Here is a 12,278-nt window from a genome sequence, read left to right as displayed (position 1 = left end):
CCTGCAAACTTTTATGCCGCGTAATAATTGCGAAAGAAGCGGCTAAGAATGATTTTGCGTGATGGGGTAATTACGAAATTATTTTCACAAAACACCATGAAATGTAATTACACTGCAAGAAAATATAAGACATATGTCATGTTAAAGTGCTAGGTCAGGTTTTACACGCAAGAGTTTTGAATTTCAATGTAACCTGGTAAGGTGGGTCCAAGCTGTAGGCACGCATTTCCATGCATTACGCATTTTCCACATATGACAGTCTCCTATCAATGTGGACGGACAGTTGGCATTTAGTATCATATTTAGCTCCGTGATGGAAAGACCGCACGGAGAAAAAGTCTGCTTGGACTTTTTGGAAGTTTATCGCAGCAATCCCGAACTTTTGAAGGAGAAAAGTGATGTATGACGCTGTTTAAAATTATCATACATATGTATACAAATTAAGAGGAAACTTTTCACCAAATAGGAAATAATGTGAAAATTAGGTGGTCACTGGCTTAAAATTAATAATTCTGTTGTAAGCTAATATTCAGCAGTATCAGTGAAAACTCGTCCCTAAAAAAGGGCCAAAAATAAAATGCCTTCAAAAAGAATGTGACATATGAATGAAATATCAAAGCCTGTTGGTTATCTCCACTTTTTGCGCATGTGAACAAAGCACCGGTTGCCAACACAAATTAACAAAATGTGATTTGTTTAAACGCTTTTAGGGTTGGGCCTAGCGATAAACTGTAGATGTGTCTTTCCATATTTTAAAATTTAATGTTAACGCCAAAACCATAGTAAAAAATTTGTTGCTACCTTTATTTCTTAAATCTATGGCTTTTCCGAAAGAAAACTAAAAAAATATTTTTGAATTTTTAATAAATAAGTTTTCCATCTCACCCACTGAACAAATAAACTTTTGACTAATATAAATCTAAAGTATTTAAAAAAAAAATTTTTGCATCAGCTCACTTTCGTTGACATATTACGTTTTTAAGGACCATACGAATGAGTAAAAAGCTTTAACTGAAAACTTTATTGGTGTTATGGGTAGCGTTCAAACCAAGGTGTAAATAAATAAACAAATCCTTAATAAAAAAACAGATTGTAAAATCTTCCTTCCTAAAAATTTCATTCTGATAGGGTTTCTTTCCCAGATGAGATATACGGTGAACTATTTAAAAAACAATGTAAGCCGCTCTTGGTATTTCTGAAATGTCTATTTCTATAAGATACTACAATTTTCTTCCAATCAAATCGGTTCAGTTAGGGTGTTAAATGACTGATTCTGTATTCGTAAGGCTCTTTGGAATTCAAAAAAAGGATTGGAAGATTTAAATTTAAAAGAAAATTAAAGTCATGCCTTTCAGCAAATTTGAATGGAATTTTGTCTTTGGATAGAAATTCATGCAAATTTTGTGTTTAAATAAAAATTCGGGGACATTTGTTCTTCAAATAATAATTAGTTTCTTTAAAAAACGGCTATACGAAATAGCCCCAAGGAAAAAGTGAAATTAGCCCCAAATAAACTCCATACATTTAGGCACTTATTGCGCAGTGAAATAAGACCCACATTTTTATACCCTCCACCATAAGATGGGGGTATACTAATTTCGTCATTCTGTTTGTAACTACTCGAAATATTCGTCTGAGACCCCATAAAGTATATATATTCTTGATCGTCGTGAAATTTTATGTCGATCTAGCCATGTCCGTCCGTCTGTCCGTCCGTCCGTCCGTCCGTCTGTCTGTCGAAAGCACGCTAACTTCCGAAGGAGTAAAGCTAGCCGCTTGAAATTTTGCACAAATACTTCTTATTAGTGTAGGTCGGTTGGTATTGTAAATGGGCCATATCGGTCCATGTTTTGATATAGCTGCCATATAAACCGATCTTGGGTCTTGACTTCTTGAGCCTCTAGAGTGCGCAATTCTTATCCGATTGGAATGAAATTTTGCACGACGTGTTTTGTTATGACATCCAACAACTGTGATAAGTATGGTTCAAATCGGTTCATAACCTGATATAGCTGCCATATAAACCGATCTTGGGTCTTGACTTCTTGAGCCTCTAGAGTGCGCAATTCTTATCCGATTGGAATGAAATTTTGCACGACGTGTTTTGTTATGATATCCAACAACTGTGCCAAGTGTGGTTCAAATCGGTCCATAACCTGACACAGCTGCCATATAAACCGATCTTGGGTCTTGACTTCTTGAGCCTCTAGAGTGCGCAATTCTTATCCGATTGGAATGAAATTTTGCACGACGTATTTTGTTACGATATCCAACAACTGTGCCAAGTATGGTTGAAATCGGTCCATAACCTGATAGAGCTGTCATATAAACCGATCTTGGGTCTTGACTTCTTGAGCCTCTAGAGGGCGCAATTCTTATTCAATTTGAATGAATTTTGGCACGTAGTATTTTGTTATGATATCCAACAACTGTGCCAAATATGGTTCAAATCGGTTCATAACCTGATATAGCTGCCATATAAACCGATCTGGGATCTTGACTTCTTGAGCCTCTAGAGGTCGCAATTATTATCCGATTTGCTTGAAATTTTGTACGACGGATTCTCTCATGAGCATTAACATACGTGTTTATTAAGGTCTGAATTGGTTTGTAGCCTGATATAGTTCCCATATAAATCGATCTCTCTATTTAACTTCTTGAGCCCACAAAGGGCGCAATTCTTATTCGAATTGGCTGACATTTTACACAGGTCTCCAACATATAATTTTATTGTGGTCCAAACCGGACCATATCTTGATATCGCTCTAATAGCAGAGCAAATCTTTTCTTATATCCTTTTTTTGCCTAAGAAGATATGCCGGGAAAAGAACTCGACATATGCGATCCATGGTGGAGGGTATATAAGATTCGGCCCGGCCGAACTTAGCACGCTTTTACTTGTTGGAAATAGTTTCTTAATATCGAGGACTTATTTCATTTCTAATCCTTGAGTTGAAGGTTAGTCCCAAATGATGATGATACTTATTTTTTGTCTTTGGAGTTATTAATTTTTTTTTTTTGGGTTTTATATCATTTCTTAAGTTGGGACTTATTTAATTTTCATTTAGGCCCTAGTTTATTAGGACTTTTTTCATTGGAGGTTATTGCGTATAGCCTAAAAAACTATATACAACATTTGTTTGAAATCGTTTTCTTTAGAAACAGTTTTGTGGATTTTTTAAAGAAAATTTCACCAAAATTTTAGCCCCACGGATAATTTCTTGAATTTCTTTTGTATGTGGAGATAATGTAATCAATATTTTGTGTTTTGAAAAAAATTACTGGAATATTTTAATTTAGGAGTATATATCAGAGATTTTTTTTTATTTTAAGAGAAAATTTTGTAGAAATTGATTTTCGAGAGTAAATTTGAGAGAATTAAGTTTTGAGAGAACATAAGCTACAATATTGTTTTAAGAGAAAATTTTATTAGGGAGTGGTTTTTTGTATCAATTAAATTTTCTTTTCCATTCGTAAATGACGAATGGGCAAAAAAATAAACCTTCCTTAGAAAACTTCTAGCTCCTGTTTGGAAAAAGGTATCCTAATGAATTTAACGTAACTCAAAAATTCAAACAAAAAATTATTTGAAATTTTTTTGAAGTTATATTTCTGGGAATAGTTGTAGTGTTTGTTGCATTTGATGTTTCTATTTTAAAACAAATAAAAACGTTATAAGTTTGGCCAGGCCAAATCTTCACAAAATTTTTGTGAAGTTCTCTTAAAGAGGAGAAATACGGGCTGATAGAACATGAGCATGAATATCTCTAAAATTAAATGTTTTACTGATAACGTAGAAGAAATTGCCATCAACTTTTCCTAATTTTCAATAAAACCTTTCATTCTAGTGATACTCCTTCTCACGGTCAATCAGCCCATATCTCTCCCCTTTGGGAGATTAATGAAAAATAGATGAAACCAGTTTGTTGTAAAGTTTTTCTTATTCCACTTTTTTCTTTTTTGATTTGTTCGGCTCGAGGTCATGAAAACAATTGTTAAAAAACTTAGGTTATTGTTTTTGAAAATTGTTTTATTATTGAAAAATTCAATATTTCGAAAACCACCGGTTTTCTTCCTCAGGGAATTTCACTGAATTTAATATACATTTATACATTAATGTACAAAACAAATATTGTTCTTTTTTTCAACAATTACATTATTCTTAACAATTTCAAACGGCTTTCTTCTAACAATAACCACATTTTGTTTGCAAGCCGATTTTCTGATTTTTTATTACAATTCACAGCTGACTTAAAAATTAACAATATTGGCTGGTGTTCAAAAAAAAAAAAAAAAATGATATATAAAGCGATCACTCATTCTAATTTTTGTAATTAACAAGACGTCTTGTTGTGATCATATGTGAATTTACATAAAATTAGATATAAATACTTGGTGATGGATACCCACCAAATCCTTATGACCTTAAATTCATATCATATTTTTAATCTATAAGCGTTCCCTGTGCGTTATTTCCTTGCTAAAGCTAAAAATTTCGCATAGTGTTTTTATAAATCTCCCTAAATTATCCTTATTACATTCATTGGAAACGTTAGATTTTCCCACTGAAATAAAGTGATTGAAACCATTGGATCATAAGTTGTCTGTACTTGTTTTTTAATTTGTCCAATACGATTGGTATTATGATCTGATATAATGAACATAAGCTTTAAATCAGTAATTTATTTCGGTGTACGACATCCGAATAGGCACGCAACACGCCATGAAGAGAAGTATTCAATTCAATGCCCATTCAACCAACAATGTTCGCATCCATCCTTGGGACACACACATGCATTCATGTGATTGACTTTCAAACACACACACACAATCTAATATTTCACTGTTTCTGATTCTCTGATTGTTGTGAATTTTCGCACGACCCTTCCCTTCGTCGCTAACGCTCCTGCTGAAACTAGTCAAAATAATTAAACTTCATCGAAATGATTTGTTTCGTTCACTCTTCCACCGGTTGCTTGAAAGGTCTGCTTTGCCGCTGCCGGCAAAATGGCCAACTTTGTGAAAAGATTTTCGCGCGGATGAGTAAAGCAGACTTTGTGACTTTCGAGTCAATACAGAACGCTTCCAATTGCATTGCACGCATGACCCCAATAGGCTTTGGCCTCCATAGACTTTGAGCCTTGGGTAGGGAGTAGAGATTGCTTCGTTACCTACTAGCTTTTTCCATTGTTTTTCTTTTTTTTTTTGGTTAATATGCGCCAGCGCTGATTTGCATCCATGTGACCCATGTTAACTTTGACCTCCAGCATAAATTTTGCAATTTATTGCAGCTTTTCTCTGCTTTGCATAACGCTATTTTGCAAAGCATGTTCCACAGGTCACGTACCAAGTCTAATCGAATGTTGGCTTTTATTTATTTCAAAGGCAACTGCTGCTAATGGAGACACGGCCTTGCATTTGGCCGCCAGACGGCGGGACGTCGATATGGTCCGCATATTGGTGGACTATGGCACCAATGTAGATACTCAAAATGGAGAAGGACAAACCCCGTTGCATATAGCAGCTGGCGAGGGTGATGAGGCGTTGCTTAAATACTTCTATGGTGTGAGGGCTTCAGCCTCAATAGCCGATAATCAAGGTAAGTTCTAATGAGATATAAGATGTGGCTTCTAATTTCCAAACTATGTAACCCAATACTTGTTTAGATCGAACACCCATGCATTTGGCTGCTGAAAATGGACATGCCCATGTCATTGAGATATTGGCGGACAAATTCAAGGCCAGCATTTTCGAACGCACGAAGGATGGTAGTACGCTCATGCATATCGCATCGTTGAACGGCCATGCCGAGTGCGCAACGATGCTGTTCAAGAAGGGCGTCTATCTGCACATGCCAAACAAAGATGGGGCGCGTAGTATCCACACCGCTGCAGCCTACGGTCATACGGGCATCATAAATACGCTGCTGCAGAAGGGCGAGAAGGTCGATGTGACAACCAATGTGGGTATCGTAAATGGCCATCTAGGGAATGTAGATTAAACAGTTTTTCCTTTCGATTTAGGACAACTACACAGCTCTGCACATAGCAGTGGAGGCAGCCAAACCGGCCGTGGTGGAGACTCTGCTGGGTTATGGGGCAGATGTTCATGTGCGTGGCGGTAAAATGCACGAGACGCCCTTGCACATAGCCGCTAGAGTTAAGGATGGAGATCGTTGCGCTTTGATGCTCCTTAAGTCCGGTGCTAGTCCCAATTTAACTACCGATGATGGCCTGACGCCGGTGCATGTCGCCGCCCGTCATGGCAATCTGGCCACGCTGATGCAACTCCTCGAAGACGACGGCGATCCTCTGTACAAATCCAATGTAAGTCCCCTCAAAAATATTTTTCGTGAGAATAACCTTAACTTTTGCCTTGCAGACCGGTGAGACACCACTTCATATGGCCTGCCGTTCATGTCATCCGGAGATTGTCCGACATCTGATAGAGATGTGCAAGGAGAAGCATGGACCCGACAAAGCCACCAACTATATAAATTCCGTGAACGATGATGGAGCCACGGCTCTACATTACACTTGCCAAATTACCAAGGAGGAGGTGAAAATCCCCGAGTCCGATAAGGAAATCGTGAGTTTGCTGTTGGAGAATGGGGCAGATGTGACACTGCAGACGAAGAACGCTTTGGAGACGGCATTCCACTACTGTGCCATGGCAGGCAACAATGATGTGCTGATGGAAATGATAGCACACATGAACCCCACTGACATTCAGAAGGCGATGAACCGTCAATCTTCGGTGGGCTGGACCCCACTGCTGATAGCCTGTCATCGGGGGCACATGGAGCTGGTCAACAACCTTTTAGCGAATCATGCCAGAGTTGATGTGTTCGACATCGAAGGTCGATCGGCACTGCATTTGGCTGCGGAAAGGGGCTATCTGCATGTCTGCGACGCCCTGTTAACCAATAAGGCCTTCATCAACTCGAAGTCACGCGTTGGTCGTACGGCGTTGCATCTGGCCGCGATGAACGGCTTCACACATCTGGTGAAGTTCCTCATTAAGGACCACAATGCCGTCATCGATATTTTGACTTTGCGCAAACAGACGCCGCTTCATCTCGCTGCGGCCAGCGGCCAGATGGAGGTATGTCAGCTTCTACTAGAACTGGGGGCTAACATAGATGCGACTGACGATCTGGGACAAAAACCCATCCACGTCGCTGCACAGAACAACTACTCAGAAGTGGCCAAATTATTCCTGCAGCAGCATCCGTCACTGGTGAATGCCACCAGCAAGGATGGCAACACATGCGCGCACATAGCAGCCATGCAGGGTTCGGTGAAAGTGATCGAGGAACTCATGAAGTTCGATCGGTCTGGCGTGATATCTGCTAGAAATAAATTGACTGACGCCACGCCGCTTCAATTGGCTGCCGAGGGAGGTCATGCCGATGTCGTCAAGGCGTTAGTGAGGGCAGGTGCATCCTGCACGGAAGAGAACAAGGCCGGTTTCACCGCCGTACATCTCGCCGCCCAGAATGGCCATGGTCAGGTATTGGATGTTTTAAAGAGTACAAATTCTTTGAGGATCACCAGCAAGAAATTGGGACTGACACCGTTGCATGTGGCAGCCTATTATGGCCAAGCGGACACAGTGCGTGAACTGCTGACAAGTGTGCCGGCCACAGTGAAATCGGAAACACCCACAGGGCAAAGTTTGTTCGGCGAATTGGGAACGGAGTCCGGCATGACGCCTTTGCATTTGGCTGCTTTCTCAGGCAATGAAAATGTAGTTCGTCTGTTGCTTAACTCGGCAGGCGTACAGGTGGATGCAGCTTCAACGGAAAATGTAAGTCTCTCGAAACCAAATTCTAGCAAAAAACTGTAAAATGGTTAATGAACTCTCTTTTTTCGCTCTAGGGCTACAATCCGCTTCATTTGGCTTGCTTCGGTGGTCACATGTCAGTGGTTGGTTTGCTGCTGAGTCGGTCCGCTGAACTCCTCCAATCGACCGATCGTCATGGACGCACTGGCCTGCACATCGCTTCCATGTACGGTCACTTTCAAATGGTGGAGATTCTGTTAGGGCAAGGCGCAGAAATAAATGCAACCGACAAGAACGGTTGGACGCCACTGCATTGTGCTGCCAAAGCCGGTCACTTAGAAGTGGTTAAACTCTTGTGTGAGGCTGGAGCATCGCCCAAATCGGAGACAAACTATGGTTGTGCCCCCATTTGGTTTGCAGCATCGGAGGGACACAATGAAGTATTGCGGTATCTTTTGAACAAGGAGCACGACACCTACGGTCTAATGGAGGACAAGAGATTTGTTTACAATCTCATGGTGGTGTCTAAAAACCACAACAACAAACCCATTCAGGAATTTGTCTTGGTTGCACCTGCACCGGTGGATACGGCAGCAAAGCTGTCCAATATTTACATCAATTTATCGACCAAGGTCAGTGTGATTGTCCAACTTTTGCTACTGTAGGCATGTATGTTGTTTCTAAAAATATTGATAAAGGGGTGACAATACGTTGTTACTTCATCTACATTTGCTATGGGAAATATTTAATGAGTGTCACAGTGATTGAAATTAAAGTAAAATTATGCGAACCTCTTAGTTATGTTATTGTCCGAAGGACGTGCCCCGTCTTACAAAGCTGAAAATATTGGTACCAATAGTATATGTAGATTTGTACGTAAAACAGCATAAAGTTTGCCGTAACTGAAATGATGAAAAATGTTCATGAAAGGCTTAAAGTGTCAAAAATGTTTTCCAAGTTTTTTCAATTTTCGAATTTGTCAATAATTTTAAATAACAAATGCTTCAATCGTTGTTTAGAAGTTAAAACAATGTGTATGTGGTTTTATTCACAAGTTGAAAATCTGTAATTTCATACCAGCAGACAATGTTTGCTAATATAAGCATATTTTATACATATTTCTTTGGGTGCACCCATTGTGAGCGTCATGTTCCATAATAGTTTTGCAGTAGTTTAATCGTTCTTTATTTGGCTAACATTCGTTACTGGTGGAAAGTGAATCCCAATAAATATACCCTCCACCATGGATAGCATTTGTCAATTTTTTTGCCCGATATCTCATTATAGGTAAAACAAGTTCTTTGCCCGGCAACAGAGGATAATGATAAGATTTGTGGCTATATGGCTCAAGAAGTAAAATCAGGAGATGGGTTAATATGGGAGCTATATCAGGTAATGGACCGATGTTGAATGTAATAGGAAAATTCGTTGTACAAAATTTCAGCTAAATCGGATATGAATTGTGCCGTCCAGAGGCTCAAGAAGTCAAGATCCAATATCGGTTTATATGGCAGCTATATCAAAACATAGACCGATGTAGCCCATTTACAATCTAACCGACCTTCACTCATAGGAAGTATTTGTGCAAAATTTCAAGCGCCTAGCTTTACTCATTCGAAAGTTAGCGTGCCTTCAGACAGACAGACTGACCGACGGACACATAGTAGGATGGAGAATATATATATTTTATATAGTCTTAGACCAATATTTCAAAATCTAACAACCGGAATGGCGATGATAGTATACCCCCATCCTATGGTGGAGGGTATACAAATTATGCTCGGATTTCCAGTTACAAATATATCAGTTGAGGTAAACTTTGAGAAATTCTAGCCTTGATTCATTATTTATAAATGGTGAAAAACGATTTCTTTGCTGATTTCCAGCTAAATAATTAATAAATAATAATTCAAATCGGTTAAATCACGATAGCGGTCGAACGCATAAAGTTAGCCGCTCGAAATTTTAAACAGTTACTTCTTATTGATATTGATCGTTAAGATTGCAATTGGGTCATATCGGTTCAGATTTCGATTTAGCTTCAATTTGTAGTGGTCCATAAACTTGACATTTTGAGCCGATACTTTCATCTGATTGGGAAATTTTGCAGGTAATATTCTGCTACGACTTCCAACACTCTTTCCAAGTAAGGTCTTAATCCGTCTTTAACTTGATATAGCTCCTATATAAACCTATCTCCCGATTTGACGTCTTAGGCCCCTGGTAACCACAATTGTAATTAGGCTGAAATTTTGCACTTGGTGTTCTTCCAACCTTTGTGCCAAATCCGGTTCAAATCGGTCTTTAATTTGATCCTTTATAAACCGAACTCCCGATATGACATCTTGAGCCTCTGAAAGCGGCAATTGTAGCCCGATTCATGTGAAATTTTGTACGTAGTGTTCCTTTATGACTTTCAACATCAATGGTAAATATGGTCCAAATTGGTTCATTACCTGACGTCGCTCCCATATAAACCAATTTGTTTAGCTGATGTGCCACAAATTTTGTGCGTAAAGTACTCATGTGTCCTTCAAAAAAGTTCATGTGTGTACATTTTCCCCAAGATTCGGCCCTGCTGAACTTAACACTTTAACAGTTTTCTAATACTAAAAGAAATAGTATCACCTATTCTTAATGGAATTTTCATGAAAAATCACTTCTGTAGAAAATCATATCACTGCTTTAAAAAATTACGCATAACGTCTCCATAAATACGGTAACGTTCGTTCTAAACCACAATATGAGCGTAATGTTCGGCCGGATTGAATATTATATATCTTCCGCATTAAGAGAAAAAGTCTCAAAAATTTATGGAAATTCTGTTTTTAGCTAAATTATTACCAAGATATTGTCTATGAAAAATTTTCATCGAAGTTTTGTCTTAAAAAAATGTTATCGAATTTTTTTTCGATTTCAAAAAAACTTTGTCGTTTGAGAAAAATTTTATCAAAATATTCTTTGACAATTTGAAAAAACGTTTTAAGTAAATTTGATCAATATCTTCAATATCTTCAAAAGAAAATTTTTATTTCTTAGAGAAATTTCGTCCTGTCAGGAAATTTCATAAAAATGTTTTTTTTTAGCGAAATGTTTTTCGTTAGACACTAGTTTCCGCGCTAAATCAATGTTGTCTTCATTTAAGGTTTTTTTATAACATTTTAAAAGAGTTTACGTATTTTGTAGAAGTATATCCTTTTTTTATATCACAAATCAAAATTTGAAAACTGGGCTTAAGAAAAATTCGTTCATTAAGTTTTCACTGTCTATTTTATTATTGAGTCTATTGAAAAAATAGACTGTCGTTCTTACTCTACCTGCTATAAAGGCGAATAATCTTAAAATATCTCATAGTGAACAATTCTTTATTTACAGGAAAAAGAGCGTGCTAAGGATCTTGTTGCGGCCGGAAAGCAGTGCGAGACAATGGCAACTGAACTGCTAGCCTTGGCTGCCGGATCAGATTCGGCGGGGAAGATTTTGCAAGCCACGGACAAAAGAAATGTGGAATTTCTCGACGTCTTAATTGAAAATGAACAAAAGGAGGTTATCGCACATACGGTGGTGCAGCGATATCTGCAGGTACATAATTTCCGAGTTGTCCCTAATGTGATATTAATTTAACGTATTTATTCAGGAACTATGGCGAGGCTCACTGACTTGGGCGTCTTGGAAGATTTTATTACTTTTGGTTGCCTTTATTGTATGTCCGCCTGTGTGGATTGGCTTCACGTTTCCTATGGGACACAAATTCAACAAAGTGCCGATTATCAAATTCATGTCATATCTTACCTCACACATCTTCCTAATGATACATCTCAGTATTGTGGGCATCACGCCCATATATCCGGTGTTGCGTCTCAGTTTGGTCCCCTACTGGTACGAAATAGGTTTGCTCATTTGGTTGAGTGGCTTACTTTTGTTCGAGTTGACAAATCCGTCGGATAAATCTGGATTGGGATCAATTAAGCTGCTTGTGCTGCTGCTGGGAATGGCTGGAGTGGGCGTGCATGTGGCCGCCCTCTGTTTCGTACGCCAGGAGTATTGGCCCACCCTCATCTACTGCCGCAATCAGTGTTTTGCATTGGCCTTTCTGTGCGCCTGTGTACAAATTTTGGACTTTCTTTCGTTCCATCACCTCTTTGGTCCATGGGCCATTATTATTGGTGATCTATTAAAGGATTTGGCCAGATTTCTGGCCGTCTTGGCAATTTTCGTATTCGGCTTTTCCATGCATATCGTGGCTCTCAACCAGTCATTTGCCAATTTCACGCCCGAAGAGTTGCGTGGTTTCGAAAAGAAAAACCGCAATCGTGGTTACTTCAGCGATGGTAAGTTGCAATGTTTCAAGGCGATGTTGTCGCCATAGATGTTTACAAAGTATGTTTTTATGATTTTATATTTATCCTTGTCCAATAACTAATATAAACAAACTTGATAAGTATCTGTACACTCCCAGGATTGAACAAAAAAAGTTTATTTTCAAATTTTAA

General features: G+C 38.7%; 1 protein-coding gene across 3 annotated transcripts in view; it reads left to right on the top strand.

Moving 5' to 3' along the window:
- Positions 1–12,278, top strand: part of LOC106081279 (serine/threonine-protein phosphatase 6 regulatory ankyrin repeat subunit A) — an 83,773-nt gene that overhangs the window by 45,734 nt on the left and 25,761 nt on the right. For all 3 annotated transcript variants that reach the window (XM_013243138.2, XM_059365211.1, XM_059365210.1), the window contains exons 6-12: positions 5,386–5,599; positions 5,667–5,962; positions 6,024–6,326; positions 6,382–7,809; positions 7,881–8,417; positions 11,161–11,367; positions 11,423–12,116. In XM_013243138.2, the coding sequence (XP_013098592.1) occupies positions 5,386–5,599; positions 5,667–5,962; positions 6,024–6,326; positions 6,382–7,809; positions 7,881–8,417; positions 11,161–11,367; positions 11,423–12,116 (3,679 nt within the window). The remainder of the gene's footprint in view (positions 1–5,385; positions 5,600–5,666; positions 5,963–6,023; positions 6,327–6,381; positions 7,810–7,880; positions 8,418–11,160; positions 11,368–11,422; positions 12,117–12,278) is intronic.

This window comes from Stomoxys calcitrans, chromosome 3, assembly GCF_963082655.1.
Source record: "Stomoxys calcitrans chromosome 3, idStoCalc2.1, whole genome shotgun sequence".
Lineage (NCBI taxonomy): Eukaryota > Metazoa > Arthropoda > Insecta > Diptera > Muscidae > Stomoxys > Stomoxys calcitrans.
The sequence above is the reverse complement of the archived record's forward strand: the minus strand, read 5'-3'. Positions and strand labels throughout refer to the sequence as shown.